The following is a 19589-nucleotide window of genomic DNA, read 5'->3' as shown; positions in this document are numbered from 1 at the left end:
TAGAAGCAACTCGCATTTGCACTTTACTGCAAGATTGTTTGTTTACGTTCCTACACGCTTACAAATTTAAACTAAGCATTGGACAAAATCGAGGAACTTTTTAATTCCTATAAATCTTTTTCTTTTTTTCAATAATTTTTCAAAATAATATTTTAAAACGCTAATATCAATAAGAATTTCTGAAGCAAAAATATTACCATAAACTTTCTCATTGCGAATAACCAAGTATTTATTGAATTTTCTATCTTCATGATGATAAAAAAAACCTTTGAAATTAAAACAAATTCTTTTAATCAATTTTTTTTTAAGTTCAAAGAATAAATCATTTCTTTTCAAAAATATTATTTGAAAACAAACTCATAACACATTGTTTAAAAAAAAGAAGTTTGTTTCTAAAGAGTTTTTTTTTAAATCAAAATCTATTCGATTTTGGTTCGAATTCCAAGTTTTCTCTGAGGAATTTTTCGAATTTGCATAAAATTGTGTATGCAACTCGTTGCAAAACTCGATTTTCTCCAGCATTTGACGCATTAATCCAATTCGCCAAGCCTCGATAAAAACGTCAAGTGCAGAAGAAATTTTTTACCACTTGTAGCATAAATAAATATTCCATTAGCAACTTAAGATTCAACATTTTGGCAACTACTTGATTTGAGAATGTACAGTCAAACTCAAAATAAAAGGATCACCTTATGAGCCTATAGAAAACAAAGAGACGAAATGCCACGATTGGAATTGTCAATTTTTGTCAGTGTCATTTTCATTCCAATCGAGCGAAAGACGGTGGTTATCTTTTGAATAAAAAATGTTAACAAAGCAGATATTTAACCAAATTATTTCTCAATTATTTCTAATCAATTTCGAACAAAGTAAAAGAATTGTGATCAACTTTTTCTGTTCATCCGGAACAACAGTCACAAGAATTTTTATTATGGCAATGCTGGGGCAACATGGTTGCATGGGTCACTAATAAACTACCAGTTTGAGCCACAGCACCCAATTTTGAGTTTGTAATCGGAAGCGTGTAACTTAAGGTTGCCAGAATTTTTTCCACTCCCATCCGGGCCTAGCAATTCCGGGCATTTTTTCAAAAAAACCTGGCAAAATCCGGGCATGGATTTCAATTTTTCAAATCCAAAAACCGGGCAAAATTTAGATGTTATTACATATAAAAGCAAAGAAAAAATGCAAAAAAAATGAAATTAATATTTTATTAATGTAATTGCAGACTTCCGAAAACTTTTTGGAACACTTAAATATTTAAAGGTTTATAAAAGTAAATCAGCGAAATTATTTGAAACAACCGTTGAAAATTTCCATACCGTTAATCGATTTTGCTGAAACTTACTCAAAAACTTTGATTTTTTTTTGTTTCTTTGTGAAAATTGTGAAAAAATCCGGGCAATATCCGGACTTTTTTCACGATATCCGGGCAACCGGGCCGGACCGGACTTTCTCGAAATTTTGCATCAAATATCCGGGCAAACCCGGATAAAACCGGCCAATCTGGCAAGCTTAGTGTAACTGATTAGTTTTTAAACAGGATGGATCGTAGACAGCGTTCATATACCTAACCATATTTATTAACACCATGATGTTTTTTTTTTTCAAATCAATAAGTTATGTTACATTTTGATTTCAGATTTGTGTTTTTAATTAAGGATACCCAAATAAAGCCTGATTTTACAATTGGTTTAGTTTAACAGCAAATGATGCTATTATTTTGGTTTTAGGTTTTAATTTCATAAAAAAAAACTGGTTACCTTAATGATGGCTAATTTTGCTATCGGTGTAAATTCTACAGTAAATTTTGCTTCCATTTTGCTGTTGATGCCTAAAATTGGTCTCAGTATGCTGTTAATAAAACGTTTTTGAAAACTTAGTTATGCCTTAATTTGCTCTCACACAAAATTCAACATCAAAAAATGCTATCGGTTTGCTGTTGATGCCTTTTTCAGGTCGCAAGATGCTATCAATTTTGGCATCAAAGTCTGCTCGGGTATATCTTATTCTGATTGGCAGACTTGAATGGGGTTGAGCTCATTTTCAATGATAAAGATTTTTTTCGGATTGTCCTAAAATAAAATGATTATATCATATTTTGATATACGTGCCACTTTTTCTGAAACACGGACATCGAAGTCATCGGCCCAAACCGTGCATTAATGAGTTTCGCTCAACAGATCCATAAGATTGGATGCAATTTTTGGGAAACCAAATATGGAGCATGGTTTTAGCATATTATGTGGTTTATTGACGTTCCACTAGAAATTTTCCTCGATGCACTCACATCTAGATAAGTTATAATTTTGATAGGTTTTGTTCTGTCCAATATCAAACTATGCTATCTGAATGAGATATAATCTTGAAAGGTGCATATCTAAAATTGATATAATTTAGCTATGATCGCATAGAGTTTTTGATATAATTTGAGATATTTTAACATCCTACGAGTACTGAAAAATAACTCATTTGGATAGAAAAAAAAATTGTATCATAATATCTCATCTAGATATAATTTAGTTTTTCCCTCCTGATCGGGATGTCCGTGTTTCAGAAAAAGTTGTACGTATATCAAAATAAGATATAATCATTTTATTTTAAGACAATCCGAAAAAAATCTTGATCATTGAATATGAGCTCAACCCCATTCAAGTTTGTCAATCAGAATAAGATATAATTCAGATTGGAGAAACTTAAAATCTAGGGTAACATTTCAAAAGGGCGAAACTGCCAAATGTAAACAAACGGTCATTCCGGATGTACGCGGTTGCACTTTACCTAATAAACGCGGTTTCATCTAAAAATCGCTTAAAACATTCAAAAACTTGATAAAATTTAATTGGGCGAAACTTCATGTTAATGCATTTTCGTTGAAACGTGAAGTTACGCCTATTCAAAATGGGATTAATTTTTCTATTCGTGTAGGGCCAATAGGCGTAACTGAGTTGACCGTGTGTGACAAAACGGCCTAACGACAAAACTAATAAGTTTTTGCGTGTAGGGCCAAAGGGCCTAACTTCAAAACCAAAACAAAAACGGCCGATCAATTGGGCGAAACTTGCAGGCGTAACTACAATCGAAAACGAAAAAGGGCGAAACTCGAAAATCTCACAAACTATAATGAAAAAAGTTAAAGTGGTCGATTTTTTAAATAGGATTTGATTAGATGTTCCGAAATTTCAAATGCGTTTTTCTCGGTTCAAGCTAACTGCTAGTTTCGCCCTTATGAAATGTTACTCTAGAAATCGAAAATTAGGAGTACTTAATTATAACTGAATCAGATGTAAATATCTTGACGAGATACGTTTGAGTTATTATTTTGATATGCTCTCCTGATCGGGAAGGGGACGCTTATGATCCCGATCAGGAGAGCATATCAAAATAATAACTCAAGCGTATCTCACCAAGATATTTACATCTGATTCAGTTATAATTAAGTACTACAAATTTTCGATTTTAAGTTTCTCCAATTTGAATTATATCTTATTCTGATGGACAGACTTGAATGGGGTTGAGCTCATTTTCAATGATCAAGATTTTTTTCGGATAGTCCTAAAATTAAATGATTATATCTTATTTTGATATACGCACAACTTTTTCTGAAACACGGACATCGAAGTCAACGGCCCAAACCTTACGTTTATGAGTTTCGCTCAACAGATTCATAAAATTCATAAATCCAAGTTTTGGGAAACCAAATATGGGACATGGTTTTAGCAAATCATGTGGTTCATTGACATTCCACTAGAAAATTTTCTCAAAGCACTCATATCTAGATAAGTAATAATTGAGATAGGTTTTGTTCTGCCCAATATCAAACTATGCTATCTGAACGAGATATAATCTTGTAAGGAGCATATCTAAAATTGATATAATTTAGCTTTGATCGCATAGATTTTTTGATGTAATTTGAGATATTTTAACATCCTACGAGTACTGAATAATAACTCATTTAGATAGGAAAAATATGAGTATCAAAATATCTCATTTTGATATAATTTAGTTTTTCCCTCCTGATCGGGGATGCAGTTGGATTAGTATTTGGTCCACCTCTCGCTCTGTAGGAAGAAAATAGACACTCTACCATGTCCTGACTACCGCGATACGTGCAAAACTCTTCCAGCTCTCCGGTCAAAATGTACTCATTGTATAGGCCTTTTATTGTGGTTATATCACAAAGAATGCCCTGGAAGCCCACTCTTTTTGGTGTATGAAGAACATTTCGACCAGGTGTTATCTCAATTTTTAGGAAGAGGTCGTTCAACATTTCCAGGGCTTCGAGAACCATCTGTCCATTAGCTAAGTTTAATGGACATTTGAAGCCTTGCATCTTGATTCCATGCTTCGAGTTCAGAATATCAAACATATCATTTACAAGGTGGAAAAATTCGGCTGTTACTTTAGCCTCTTCCCAACCCACCTCATGTTGACTCAGGTGCATAAGGGCTTTGGCAACGCTCGCACTGAAAGTTTGAGCCGCCAAATTAACTTTCATTTTCCTTAACTCGTAGTCAACATGGATTTGTTTGCATTTGGTCATTGATAGACGACGGACCTTCTGAAACTCAACTAAATCTTGGAAATGCTACCACTGAACGACACCCGAGGGAATATAAAAACGTTTGTTTTTTCCCAAATGATTCCGTACCAGCTTCAACATGTGGCAAGGATCTAGTAGAACATGAACTTTGTGATCCCGATCAGGAGAGCATATCAAAATAATAACTCAAACTTATCTCACCAAGATATTTACATCTGATTCAGTTTTAATTAAGTACTCTGAATTATCGATTTTAAGTTTCTCCAATCTGAATTATATCTTATTCTGATTGGCAGACTTGAATGGGGTTGAGCTCATTTTCAATGATAAAGATTTTTTTCGGATTGTCCTAAAATAAAATGATTATATCATATTTTGATATACGTGCCACTTTTTCTAAAACACGGACATCGAAGTCATCGGCCCAAACCGTGCATTAATGAGTTTCGCTCAACAGATCCATAAGATTGGATGCAATTTTTGGGAAACCAAATATGGAGCATGGTTTTAGCATATTATGTGGTTTATTGACGTTCCACTAGAAATTTTCCTCGATGCACTCACATCTAGATAAGTTATAATTTTGATAGGTTTTGTTCTGTCCAATATCAAACTATGCTATCTGAATGAGATATAATCTTGAAAGGTGCATATCTAAAATTGATATAATTTAGCTATGATCGCATAGAGTTTTTGATATAATTTGAGATATTTTAACATCCTACGAGTACTGAAAAATAACTCATTTGGATAGAAAAAAAAAATTGTATCATAATATCTCATCTAGATATAATTTAGTTTTTCCCTCCTGATCGGGATGTCCAGATGGGTGAATGAAGAAGGTTTTCGGTGGATATTGGTCCAAATTGCATCCAAACATATTTGCCATGTTTATGTTGCTTCGTAAGCCATCGAAAACTAGGGTTATGACTTTCGTTTTCACGTTCTCCAAAGCAATCAACACAGTTTTGGTTATATCAGCAAATTGGTTAGATGATAATCCACTAGTGAAAACATATGCTACCGGTATTTTTCAGTTTGTTTGCCAGGATGAGACAACATAAACCAGGACCTTCTTAGCCACGGTAAAAGACTGCTCACCAGAGGGAATATTGCCCCAATCATCAACGCCATCGAAACACTTTTGGTAGGGATTCCATTGGATTTGTTGCTTGATGGACATTTCGTCGAGTGCTAAAGACAAATATAGCGTTTTATTCACTTGACTTAAAGTTTTTACCTGTTCTTAAATAGCATTCAGACTTTCTTGTGTAACGCCTGGTCGACCACTATATTTTGACATCCAGTTCTTCAGCGTTCTCGGAGAAGGCATATTTTTACCGAAAGTATCACGCAGATACTTGTATGTTTTCGGATTGTACAAATGTATACAAAACTTCTTCATATCTGAGCTGTACCCTTTACCATATCTCCCGAAGGCAAGCTCTTTCAAGAGACTATCAGTTGCTGTGGGTTTACTCTGTACTCTTCGCGCATTGCTCTGTTTAAGAGCTTTCTTCAATCGTGTAATTTCCACTTTCTGTTGTTTTATAACACTATTCTTTTTAGAGAACTGCCATTTGATTTTAGACATAGAACGAAGCTGAGAATACCGAGAAACGCAACGGTAGTACGGTAGTTAGACCCGAAATTTGACAACCGTAACACACGAAGCTAAGGTGCCTACAACCCGAAAAGTGTATGAACTGTGGAGAATCCGCTGCCCACAAACATTGCTCCAAGGAACCACATTGCTCTATGGCCTGAGAGCACGCTTATCATAACTACAACTCATCTCATTTCAGTACTCCCCAATCAGCAGGTGCTAGGGTTAGCTGGAAGGCAGCAAGTGCAGGTGGACGTCCGGAGTCCAACGAATTTCAATATCTACTCAGTTTGACTCGTCGCACAAAGTGGTTCAACGAAGTTCAGAAGATCGGCGTGGGAAACTTGGTTGTAATTGTGAACGAGGTAAGAGCAATCTGCCAAACCGGTAAACCCGACGGCAACGTCGGTGGAAACACCGTGCGATGATCGAGCGGATCCGTACGAACAAGTACAGGAAGCGCTGGAGGACCTACTAAGCTTCCCGGAACTCCAAGATCCGGGAGCTCCAGTATAGTTGGTCACGGCCATGGCTGGCATCGCTGACCTTGTGGAATGTGTGAAGGGGAAGTCCAACATCCACAAGGAAATACGCGAGAATTTAGAATGGCAAAATTTGAAAGCATTTGATCAACTAGATATGAAAAAGCAGAGTAGAACATTTACTTTGTACCAGCTCCGGATAAAAAATATGCATGCACTGAACCCAAATTCACTCTTAAAATACACATGATTTTTCACTTAAAAACAAGGATCCAGTGATTTTCTTCCATTCAAGTGCGACATATACATTTCACTTGGCAGTCACTTAAATTTCAAGTGAACTCATCCACCATTCACTTCAGTCGTCACTTGAATTTGAAGTGAGAAAAAATATTCACTTCCCTATCACTTGAATTTCAAGTGAATGTCAGGTTGTAATTGTGTTTATTTTCAGAGTTCGAAATGGCAAATTCTAAAGAGCAGCGTTTAAAGCTTATGCTGGATTTGGATTTCCCCAATTCTTTAATAGGCGATTTTGGCGGTAGTTTGTGTTAAACGCGATGTAAGAAAAAGTTATTTAAAGGTGTTATCATGTTTCAGCATGTGGGTTGAACGGGACAGAATTTTTGCTTTGCAGCAGGGAAGATTTAGAAGTCGCACTATCCGCAGTTACCGATCTGCCTTGGGATTACGATGGAATTTTCCTTTCGCCATAAATTTATGGCGAAAGCGTAATGTAAGTATTTGAAATCGTAGTGCTGTTCGTTAAATGTTCTTTTATTTAAAAACGCGAGAGATAATTAACTAGAAACTTACTTCGAAACTCAGATAAATTTCACTCGAACGTCCTAGTGTAATTCACTTGACCGGTCACTTGAGTGAATTCACTTGACCCATCACTTAAAATTCAAATGAAATTACGTATGGCGAGAATTTACTACAGATGTCACTTATTTTTTAAGTGAAAATTATTTTGGGTGTGGTGTTGCGGGATATGGTAACCCTCCTACCTTTTTAAAAAAGTCTTTTCAATTGAGTTCATAAAAAAATATTTGAAATATCTGTAGTACGGACGAGGAAATAAACAGAAGAAATAAAATTATAAGTTCATTGTAAAACATGAATTCAGATTGCCCAGAGATATAGCAATTCTGTAGAACTAAGACATCCTTTAACTAACCGTGTTAACAATTTGTTAACTGCCCTTCAAATTCAACCATTACCCGAAATTGAAATTTTACTTCGAAATGGAAATCGAATATGGAATCAAACAACACTCAAAATTGATTGGTGTTTAAAGAAATCGCTACACTCGGGAGTAAGATCGCAGCAATTCCTATATACAGGGATCATGTTCAGAAACTCTATAGTACAAGCTGCAAAATTTTCACAGACGGATCTGTAGCTCACAATAACGTTGGTTTAGGACTATGGTCAAGCGATCTACGAATCTCCAAAAGAATTCCTGATGAGTGCTCCATATTTTCAGCTGAGGCGTTCGCAATATTAGAAGCCGTCCGATATGCTCAGGCTACTACAATTCCTACAGTGATTTTTTCGGACTCTGCTAGCTGCATTTCAGCAATCGAAAGCGGGACCTCAAAGCACCCTTGGATTCAGGCTATAGAGGCAGAATCGGCTTCTAAACATATATCTTTTTGCTGGATTCCAGGACATGCTGGAATAATGGGTAACAGTCTAGCTGATGAACTAGCAAATGCTGGCAGAAATGAACCGATAACACAGCTCCGAATTCCAGCTCAAGACGTAGTTCGTAACATAAAGTCCAGTATAAGACTGGCCTGGGAAAAAGAATGGGATTTAGAAAGAGAAAAATTCTTAAGGAAAATTAAAAATACCACAACTGTTTGGAAAGATCGATCTTCTAGGGAAGAAATGCGAGCACTCTGTCGTCTCAGAATCGGCCACACTAGGTTAACACACTCAGGACTCTTCAGCAGACAGCGGAGCAAATTGGATTGTGAAGCTTGTGGCGTGGTTGCTTCTGTCCAACACATACTTCTAGACTGCCGGAAATATAATGACACTCGAGAAAAATTCAGGATCGTCGGTGACATCAGCGAGGTACTATCCAATCAAGAGGAGAGAGAGAATTGTTTGATAGAATTTCTTAAAGAAACTAGATTATTAAGAGAACTGTAAAAATGTAAATGTAAATACTTTCTTGACCCGAATGACAATTGTTAAAGGGTCTTTAATAAATATTAATAATAATAATAATAATAATAATTGTAAAACATCTAAAAACCCGATTTTCTTTATTCATATGATGACAAAAAAAAACAATTTTGAAGAAATTAAAAAAATGCATTTTGCAAAATATGCAACCCATAAAATTTATGAGTTGCATATTTTGCAAAATGCATTTTTTTAATTTCTTCAAAATTGTTTTTTTTTGTCATCATATGAATAAAGAAAATCGGGTTTTTAGATGTTTTACAATGAACTTATAATTTTATTTCTTCTGTTTATTTCCTCGTCCGTACTACAATATCGAGCGCCTTGATAAATTTAAAGCGCATTTTCTCGAAACTATCAATAGGGCAATAATATTCTCAGGGAATCTGAGCGCCTCAATTATGATTTTCAGCAAAACTTGAACCAGATATTACGCAGCGTTCAATGATAGATTTTAAAACGACTTAACATGTATTTAAAGAAAACTTTACATCAAAATTTTAAATATATTCATAAACTCAGCTTCTCAAGCGTATGGTTAAAAATTCACATTTTAAAAATTCCGTATCAAACAGTTTTGTTTATGAAATTTCATTTGGCTCATTTTTTACTTTGAAAAATAGAAATCACGAAAATCAAACTCCAAACATTTAAAGATAACGATCCTCGAAATCAGAAATTGTTTACCAAATTTTGTTTCTTATGTTCGCGAGTGCATACAAGAAGTATTTCACCAAGCGTCATAAACCATAAGGTGGTATGAATAAAAAAATAGCAATTGCTTCGATAGCTTTTACTCTGCTCGAACTTTTGAATGGCAACATTTGAAAGCATTTGCTCAGCTAGATATGAAAAAGCTGAGTAAAACATTTACTTTCAACCTGCTCCGGATTAAAAATATGCATGCCATTCGAAGATATTGACTAACAAAACTGCTCGAAAATAGCAAAAGCAATTACTAGAGCTTTATTCATATCAGCCATAGTCTACTTTCAGGCGTTGAAATGAGCTGCTCGAATTTCATTCGAGCAGACGCATTCAACAACTGTTGCAGGGGGAGAAAGCGATAAAAACCAAAACAGCTGATTTTCTACGAGCTTCATCGTTCGGGAAAACAAAATAAAACAGTTTATAATCTACGCCGGATCTTTAATGTAAATTATCCGGATGAAGTTTCTTAAAGCCGCTAACAAACTTTACCGGGACGGCCGACGGGGATTCTTCTGGAAAAAGGAGTAAGTACAAAGTATATCTACAAAGCCATTCCAGATTGCATATTGCGTAAAAATGTTTTGCTCAATTCTGTGCTCACCTTAAAAATCTTAAGTTAAGATTTTAACAAGTAAAAGTAAGTTGGTATATTTTACCTAAAAATGATCAAAATCTCGTTAATATTTTGAAAATCCTTTCAACAGTTTTATTCGAATTTTTCAATATTCTCAGTTATGACTTCGGTACTTGCAACCTGGTGGAACCGGGGTCGGTTTCCCCCGAATGTTCGGTACCGGAACACATCACGAAACCAGATTACTACTACGTGAGGAACTCGGCTTCCGACTGCACCGGAAAGCCGGAAATCAAAACTACCGAACAAATTCACCGGATGCGCGAAAGCTGTAAGTTAGCTGCCAACATTCTCAAGAAAACGTGCAGCATGGTTGAGGTATCTTTGATCGATATGGTTAATTTGACTATAATATTTTAATTGATTTTAAATTTTCAACGAACAGGTTGGAATAACAACAGACGATATCGATGCGTTCGTCCACAATGAGGTGATCAAAGCCAATGCTTACCCGTCTCCTCTACGCTACATGGGATTCCCCAAATCGGTTTGTACCTCGGTGAATAATGTTGCGTGTCACGGAATACCCGATGATCGGAAACTTTTGGACGGAGACATTATCAATATTGATATAACGGTATTTTACCAAGGCTATCACGGAGACTGTTCTAGGACCGTTAATGTGGGGAATGTCGACAAACGGGGCCGATATCTAGTGGATAGTACTGAAGGTAGTCTAAATGAGTCGATCCTGTGCTGTGGTCCAGGGCAACCTCTGTGCGTGATTGGTAAATCGATCGAAAAGTACGCTAAACGGAAAGATCTAACCGTTATGCCGGCCTTTCTAGGCCATGGAATCGGGAGCTTTTTCCATGGACCGCCCGACATTTTCCATTTCGGTGAGTAAGATTTAAAATTCGCCAGCGAGTCTTTTATTCTGATTCGATTTATTCAATAGATAACAACTATCCGGGAGTTATGCGACCGGGAATGACGTTCACTATTGAACCCATACTAACCCTAGGAGGGCAAGATGCTGCAATTTTGGAGGACGATTGGACTGCTGTTTCGGTAGACAATGCACGATCGGCTCAATTTGAGCATACAGTTCTGATAACCGATAATGGATGTGAAGTTCTCACCGTACCCGACTAATGGAGTGCCACGTGTGTTTATTTTTACGACAAATTTGTTATTAAACTGCAAAAGACAAAGTTGAAACATTTTGTTCTATTTTAATCGAAAATTGAGGAAAAAATAACAGTTTTAATTATTTTTCAAGATTGTGATTCCCATAACGAGAAGATTTCGACTCCATAGGTGGTATGAATAAAAAAATAGCAATTGCTTCGATAGCTTTTACTCTGCTCGAACTTTTGAATGGCAACATTTGAAAGCATTTGCTCAGCTAGATATGCAAAAGCTGAGTATAACATTTACTTTCAACCTGCTCCGGATTAAAAATATGCATGCCATTCGAAGATATTGACTAACAAAACTGCTCGAAAATAGCAAAAGCAATTACTAGAGCTTTATTCATATCAGCCCATGTATTTCAAATTCAAATGTAATTAAAAAAAAGTTATGTTTGTCCTTCCTATACTCACATAACTGAACTTAGAAAATATAACACAACCCTACATGATAAATCTATCTTTTATGTTAAGACAAAAATAATAAACATACAGTTTTTTTTAGGGTTTAACAATATTATGCAATCGCACAGTATATGATTTAAAAAAGGGACACAACATTTCATTGAACGTGCTTGGAAACATTATTTTCCTCCAAGAAAAAAATTATAGGGATTTGAAAATTTAAACTGCATCTCCGAAATTGAAAATAAATAAAATAAGAATTATTTTGAGAAAAGAGGCATATAGAGCCCAATGTGCACTTATTTCACGATTTAACAATACTTGGAAACATAGTTTCATAATGAACTGGCCAGTAAAAGGAAAATGAAGAACATTTAATTGAAAAACACTTTTTAATAATATCTTAATATGTTACTGAAACTAATCCTGCACACGCAGCTGTTCTAATGCTGTCAGATCAAACTCGAAACGCCTAAATGTATGCAACAGTCGTACCAACACAATCTTATCGTACCTCGGAAATACTCCCATCGTGGGTTTGGGTGAATTGGCTGCGTCCTGGCGTTGGAAACCGACATAAACAAAACTGACAGCCCGCAATTTGTTTGGCTCCCTCGTCGGTGCAAAATCGGCAATTCTCGCCCTAATCGGCAGCAGTTGTTAGCAAAATCCTTCGGTGTAAACTCCAAATTCTCAGTGAAAGCGTTTCGAAAACCGGAGCAGATAACGGGGCGAGGCTTGGCCAGCATGTTCAAGAACACCTTCCAGTCGGGATTTCTGTCGATCTTGTACAGTATCGGCAGCAAACCGCTTCAGATATGGGACAAGAAAGTACGCAACGGACACATCAAACGAATCACCGATCAGGACATCCAGTCGCTGGTACTGGAAATCATCGGAACCAACGTGAGCACAACCTACATCACCTGCCCGGCCGATCCGAAGAAAACGCTCGGTATCAAGTTGCCGTTTCTGGTGATGATAATCAAAAACTTGAAAAAATACTTCACCTTTGAAGTTCAGGTAAGTTAGTTTGCTTTATTTTTCCTTTGAGTACCTATTCAAAAGGGACATACACACTTCCGGGAAAAGCAATTTGCAAATTGAAAATCGATTTATTCCTTCCGGATTGAGGGCGTTGCACCTTAGTAGCTTTCTTTGCTTTGCGATTGCGGGGTAATGTGTTGTGATTTCTTTCTTCGATGTCCTCAGATCGGCGACCTGTATGGAAAGGGATCAGGATAATGATTCTGTTCCGACCGCGGTTGCCAAAACAAACTGTCTATATTTGATCGTGTGAGCCATCAACCGAACGTGTCTTGTGTTCGCTACTTCTTGACTAGTAGTGCCTGTCGAATCGTAGAACTTATCAAACGATGTTTCGATGAATCCATGTAACCTGGTGAAGAATTTTGTTTTTTTTACTGGTCTCTAGATAAGGAATAACCATACATAACCATAAGTTATTCTACTAATGTATCGCTTAGATTTACGTTTACACACGTTGAAGTCAAACGGTGTTGTCGAAGTGTCCTCGTGGATACGTTTAAATAAACACGATAAGTCAGGTTGTCAAAAATAAAAGTTTGCTGAAGTTCGGTAAGTCGTTTTTCGAGCGTGCCCAAATTTACAAGTGCACAGTATTGTTCATAAGACGTAATTCGAAGTGGTTCAATCCAAGGAAGATGTAGAGCATACCTTATTAGGTATCGTTGAACTTCTCTAGGTGGTGTACTCTAAAAGGGAGCCCATACCTGAGCAACGTACTGCATTATGCTTTCTACTTTTCCAGCAAGTAGCTACCGATACCATAAAGCGACAAGTTTAAGCGTATGAAGGTCCTGTGCAGGTATCAGGAACCCCAAGAGGTTCCCTCCGCACTCAAATTCACATCAGTAAACACAAAATTTAAATTCAGGAACTCTGCCACGGATATTTCTGATATCTACCAGAAAGATTCATGGCATATTCATATGAAGTGTTGGAGAAGTTGAATTGACAATACTGCTCAGATCCAGATCGTGTGATATTGATCTGGAAACAATTTACGCATTTCAAAGTGTACCTGTTAAATATGTGCATAGATAAACGTCACTATGTTAGGTAGTAAGTTTTTGTCAGAACATACGTGAGGTAGAAATTAAAAATTAGATTTAGAATAACCTGATCAATCTTCATAATGTTGGGCATGCTCTTACTCGAGAAATCATTACAAATGGATCATCTTCAAGCATCAGTTGCCGGTGACGAACGTTCATTGTTCAAAATTTGCAGCAAAAAGCTTGAACATATAAAAGGTTACAAAAAGTTGACGCTGGAGATTAAATTTAACAAACCGTTCGACGAAAACCAGGTGCAAAATATAGTTTTTGCAGAATGCCTAGCTCGTATCAATGCTTTTCAAGAGCTGGTAAATTACATAAAAATGAGTAAGTGCTATATAGTAAATTGTTTTTAACTAGCCAAATATTAATCGTATTTTTTTTCAGATCTTTCAGTACAACCAACGGACCAGCTGCAAATTGATTATTTATCGCGGAGACCAACGAAACGTTGTAGTACAGGAATGGTTCAGGCTGAATATTTGAATCACGTTCTCTTGGTGGAATGCGTTAACGAAATTCAAACAGCAACCAAACTGTTTCTCGGAGGACAGTTTCGGGTAACTGTATTCCAGCAAGCTAAAAAGCGTAGTTTTGGAATGAACAAATCTGGCAATGGAATGTTGTTGAACATAAGACGAAAAATTCGATCTTTTTCTTCCCCTCAATTATGACGCAGGCTGCTGATAATATTTTGCTTTAGAAATAATTTCTGTGATAAAAAAATTAAAATTCAAATATTAAAAATAAAATTAAATTACAGTGACCAATTCTCATTTCAAAATATGTACAAATTTAAAAGTTTCAATAAAACAAAAAACTTTTGTAATCTAAACCAAAAGCGTTTCACTTTTTTATACAGGTACTCGTTCACGAGCCAAAACAAACATGCAACTGTTTGAACTCAACCCCCAACTTTGAACTTTTTCCAATCAATATCAGCCCATGGAATGGTTGCTGGGGCTAACAGACCAAACAGACACTCAGTCGGCAGTGCAAAGTTCAGCCAATGAGACAAAGCATTGCCCTGGTTCTGTCTATCGTCGTCTATTGACGCCTCTCCTTGGGCCAATTTCAGAACTTCCCCTACCCACGTTTTACTCATTTACTTGACTGAATTCATTTATTTTCACTATCCGTTGTCGTGAGTTCCATTTACAACTGCACGCTTTTTATTTTTTAAACTCTCTTCAACAGGTCCTGGACGACAAAAACGTTCGAAGAAGATTTAGAGCGAGCAACTACCAGTCCACAACGCGCGTTAAGCCATTCATTTGCACCATGCCAATGCGATTAGACGAGGGTTGGAACCAAATTCAGTTCAACCTGTCAGATTTCACGCGGCGCGCCTACGGAACCAATTACGTGGAGACACTTCGGGTGCAGATCCATGCTAACTGTCGGATACGGCGAGTGTACTTCTCCGATCGGTTGTACTCCGAAGACGAACTTCCGGCCGAGTTTAAACTATTCCTACCAATACAAAAACCCCAATCGAAGGCAATTGCTCAACAGGCATGCTAACTTGGCCATCAGTAGTCCTCAACACAATTTTTACCAAATAAATACCATTTGCTGTCAAGTTTATCATTGCACCCGAACTAAAGCTATCGTTTTTTCAATTTGCCCAATAGATAATTAAATTCGAATAAAAAAATTCGAACGCAAAACAAACGATGAAGTGCACTTACAGTCTGAATAACCATGAAATCACAAATCGATGACTCATAAATCACGAGATAAAAGTTTTTCCATTCTATAATTCACGTCATGCATCAGTAATAGGAGTGAGACTCCTATTAAAAAATGTTAAAAACCAGATTTTCGAAACTCGTACCAAAAAACAACTCATGTAGGAATAAATACAAAAGGCTGGTAAACAGAAGGAAACAAACCTAACTGCATTTAGCACAAGTTTGCTGACTGATGCTTGGACTCGATAGTGGCGCGGCAATGTGAATTGAATTCAATGAACGATTCCCCTTTCGAGAAGGGGGAATAACTCATGTATAAATTTATAGCGGTAATAATCTTTTGTAAGGTAATTTCAGGAATGACTAATAAACACTTTTGATGTAAGAAAAACTGTTTTTGCATTTTAGAAAGAAATTCTTTGGGTTCTTATTTAATTTAAGTTTTTTATACTATAGAGATTTAAGGTCCTTATCCAATTATCTACCCATCCCTTTTAAATTTGTCAGATTTTTCATGAAATAATTAAAAAAAACTTTTATAGTATGCTAGCAAAACTTTTATTAACAAGGATTCAACACAAAACTCACATGAAAATGAACAAAAAACAAACAACAAACATTTTGTAATTTTCGCTTTTTGTATTTTTTTTTAAAGTTGTTTCAGTTTTTTAATTTTTTTTTCTCGTTTTGTAATTTTATTGACATTTTTAGTAATATTTTTATCATGTTCGGTTCGTTTAACTTGTCATATTTGTCTAATTTTTCATTTTGTCACGTTTTTTGACATTTCTGTTATTTTGGAAATATTTGGAATTTTTAGCAATTTTGTCATTATTGCATTACCTTTTTTGCCATACTTGTCATTTTGCGATATTTGCAATTTTAGTAATTTTGTCATTTTCTTCTTCTTCTTCTTCTTCTTTCTACTTCTGGACTGTGGCCAGGGATGCCAGGTGTTGAGGATGAAAAATCTGGGCTATTTTGAAAAAAAGTCTGTGTGTGTCTGGGCATAAGGAAAATCACAAATTGGTACTAAACAAGACATTAAATTTGGTGAATCGTGTGAGCGGGGAGGGGGGAGGTGGGGTTGTGTTTGTGCTTTGGTGTTCGGGTTATTTTCGAGTTGATAACTAAATAAATAACACTGTTTCCTACCACGTACCATGCCGATCTTATTGAAAAAAAGTTTAATGATTGATTGGTCATACCAAAGAATACAAGCCAGATTTTAGTCTAAGCTGCCACTTTGATATCAAATCTGATACATTAATATTAATTTTATCTGCCAATTTTGAAAGTCTGTAAAATCTGGGCACTCTCAGCAAAAATCTGGGCAAAATCTGTGTCTGACCAATATCTGGACGAAGGGTCAAAAGTCTTGGTTTTACAGACAAATCTGGGCACCTGGCAACCCAGACTGTGGCTGTTTGGGCCAAGGCGGGTAAAGCTAGGTGTGTTCTTATACCAATGCACGGAATCGTCCATCTTGTGACACTTGTGACAGGCAATCGTAATCGTAGGCATGGTAGGCGAACAATTCGCTGTCAAAAAGCGCACCGTCTCCACCCCCCACCAATGAGAAACTTTTAGTACCCCTTGCCTACTTTTCCTCAGTATGCACCCACCCTACTGGAGGCACTCTGGTTTGGGCTGCAGTCCTGGGTTGCCAGGTGCCCAGATTTGTCTGTAAAACCAAGACTTTTGACCCTTCGTCCAGATATTGGTCAGACACAGATTTTGCCCAGATTTTTGCTGAGAGTGCCCAGATTTTACAGACTATAACGAGAGGCCCGACACGCTTCCGGTTCTTAGCAGGTGGCTTAAGCGCCACTTCCGAATGGAAGACCACCTGCCCTTTCCTAGTTTGCCCAGCTGATGAGACTCGGTCGCGAGTTCCTTTTGATTCCCTGTTTTGGGAAAGAAGCGGAAGGGACTCTAAAAAGGGATTCGTACTTCGACCTCTGAGGGCCGCCCCGAAGTCGAAAAGTACCCAGAGAAATTCGTGGAAGGGGGAGTTACCTGTTCGTTACAAAGCAAGCTAGGGGTTCGGATCGTTGGACGAGACCCAACCCTCTACTTGGACCGGAAAAGAAAGGATTCTGATTGGATTCGCGGCCAATCTCCGCAGTAAAGAAAGCAAAAAAATAAATCAATCGCGAACAACGAACAAAGTGTGACCCCCTTTCCGTTTACCCCAATCTCCTCTTCATCACAAATGTAGTCGTAAATTTGTTACAATCATGATTTTATTGTATTTTGTTCTGTGTGTTGTGTAAGTTTTACATAGTACTGTTTGGCCTGACTACATTTTTTTCCTCTTCGAACTTTTTATGGCAGTGCTTTTGGTGGAGAAGCTGGGTTTTTGCGGGACTGATCAGGTCCGTTTCAATTTTAATTTTCCATTTTAATTAGGATTTTCCCATCCCGTGGGCGGTGAAATGGCTACTTTATTCGGCTCGCCTATCCGATAAATTACGGTAGTCTGTCAAAATGACTTGACTGACCAACTTTCCACTAGCGCAACGAAAACGGCTAGAGTCGCGTATACTAGGGGAAGTGGCTCACTGTACAGCAATCACTAGCAAAGTAAGTATGGCTTATTATGAGTACTCACGCAGTCCGGTAGCTTACTAGCGGGGTTTTGGCGAGAATAATAACCTCGCCAGTTCAGCTGCTTCCTTGAAGCTACCTGTTGCTCTCCCGGTCGAAGGATGCTGGTTGACGGGCTATGCAGGTGGCTGCGACGGGTGGCTAGACCAATTTTTGCTTGGCCGGTAACCACTTAGTAATTGGGTAGCTACGTGGAGTGTCCGCTGGAAGAACCGTTGCAAGTATCGTTGCTCTGGTAAAGGCGAAGGGCGAACAACGGTGAAATAGTGACGAAACGTGGCTGAAGTAACCGACGGGCTTGATGTCGGCAACTAACGGCGCATGCGAATCCGGAACACCGTTCCTTATCTGGCTGGCGGTGTCGTTGGTGATTCCCGAGAGTTGTAGGAATCGCTTGTGGCCTGCAACCGACTCGGCGTCCGTAGCCTGGGTGGATGTCGGGTGCGCATGCGTCGAACCTGTAGCTGATGAGCAGGAATACAAATTTCACGGGTCAGGGTTTCCTCTCAACCCAATGAGGTTTTCCACCTACCTCAAATGCACTTTATAGAACTGCACTGCACTGCACTACTTATCTTGCCCTATTGCCACTATCTCGCGACTAGATGAAAAGAGATCTGTTTTAGATTGAGGTATAAAGTCAAGAATCACACTTCGAACTACGAATTTACCTATCGAAAAACTACTTTATTTGATTAGTCCTGTCTCTTCCGATCACTGGACGTAAGTGAGTTGGGAGCTTCTGATGCCCTCTGACAGAGCTGACCTAGCTTGACTTCGTAACCGGAACTACCCGATACGACCAAGTCTAATCGCGAAGTTAAACAAAAAGATCCCAATTCGCGAATTCTCGAGCAAGCTTCGTCTTCCCCTTCGGAAACCGAATTCTAGAGGCCAGTCTTGTTCTTTCCCAAAACTCAGGTTCACAAACGCATCCCGAAGGAGGTCATTCACCTGGCACAAAAAGGAATGTGGTTGGTGATCTAAAGGAGGACAGCATCTTAAACCACATGTTTTGAACCAGAAACGCAGGGGACTGAGACAATCGGAGAATCATCGTCAATGATCAAACAAATTTTGAAGCCAATGATTGAATTTGTTATAATTTGTTACAATTTGTTAGAGAGAATTAGAAGGTTTCAGTTAAAATGAGAGAAACCGGTGCTCAGAGAGAGTGAAAATGTGCTAATTGTTGCAAATGTTGCAAATTGTTACGATTTGTTAAGCAGTTGTTGAATTTTGATCATTACCATTCCAAATGCAAAGAATTCTCTCTCCACTGCAATCCCTTGCAGAAACGTGTCTATCTATTTCAATGATGATTTCAATGATTGATCAGTTGGGGTGGAGCCTCAACTGATATTAAGTGTTTGTTTCGTTCTTGTCTTAAGTCGTTTTAATAAGGGCAAAATTTCTATTGGCATGTTTGAACCATTGGAAACAATAATATTGAATTTATATTAGCCCCCC

The 19589-nt window shown here is 37.5% G+C and overlaps 3 protein-coding genes across 3 annotated transcripts; all 3 read left to right on the top strand.

Annotated features, from left to right (window-relative positions):
* Positions 1 to 9871: 9871 nt before the first annotated feature.
* LOC129747670 (methionine aminopeptidase 1D, mitochondrial) lies at positions 9872 to 11336 on the top strand. Its single transcript, XM_055741977.1, has 4 exons — positions 9872 to 10065; positions 10274 to 10493; positions 10561 to 11014; positions 11074 to 11336. Exons 1-4 carry the CDS (start codon positions 9998 to 10000, stop codon positions 11268 to 11270), a joined length of 939 nt encoding a protein of 312 aa, XP_055597952.1. The 5' UTR covers positions 9872 to 9997; the 3' UTR covers positions 11271 to 11336.
* Positions 11337 to 12293: 957 nt separating this feature from the next.
* On the top strand, positions 12294 to 15458 carry LOC129745209 (cilia- and flagella-associated protein 20). Its single transcript, XM_055738144.1, has 2 exons — positions 12294 to 12736; positions 15013 to 15458. Exons 1-2 carry the CDS (start codon positions 12461 to 12463, stop codon positions 15337 to 15339), a joined length of 603 nt encoding a protein of 200 aa, XP_055594119.1. The 5' UTR covers positions 12294 to 12460; the 3' UTR covers positions 15340 to 15458.
* Positions 13287 to 14497, top strand: LOC129745210 (uncharacterized). The gene is made up of 2 exons (XM_055738145.1): positions 13287 to 14142; positions 14203 to 14497. The coding sequence occupies exons 1-2, from the start codon at positions 13893 to 13895 to the stop codon at positions 14487 to 14489; spliced, it is 537 nt and encodes a 178-aa protein (XP_055594120.1). The 5' UTR covers positions 13287 to 13892; the 3' UTR covers positions 14490 to 14497.
* Positions 15459 to 19589: the final 4131 nt, after the last annotated feature.

Source organism: Uranotaenia lowii, chromosome 2, assembly GCF_029784155.1.
Source record: "Uranotaenia lowii strain MFRU-FL chromosome 2, ASM2978415v1, whole genome shotgun sequence".
NCBI classification, from domain to species: domain Eukaryota; kingdom Metazoa; phylum Arthropoda; class Insecta; order Diptera; family Culicidae; genus Uranotaenia; species Uranotaenia lowii.
Note: the sequence above shows the minus strand (reverse complement) of the source record. Positions and strands in the feature narration are given on the sequence as shown.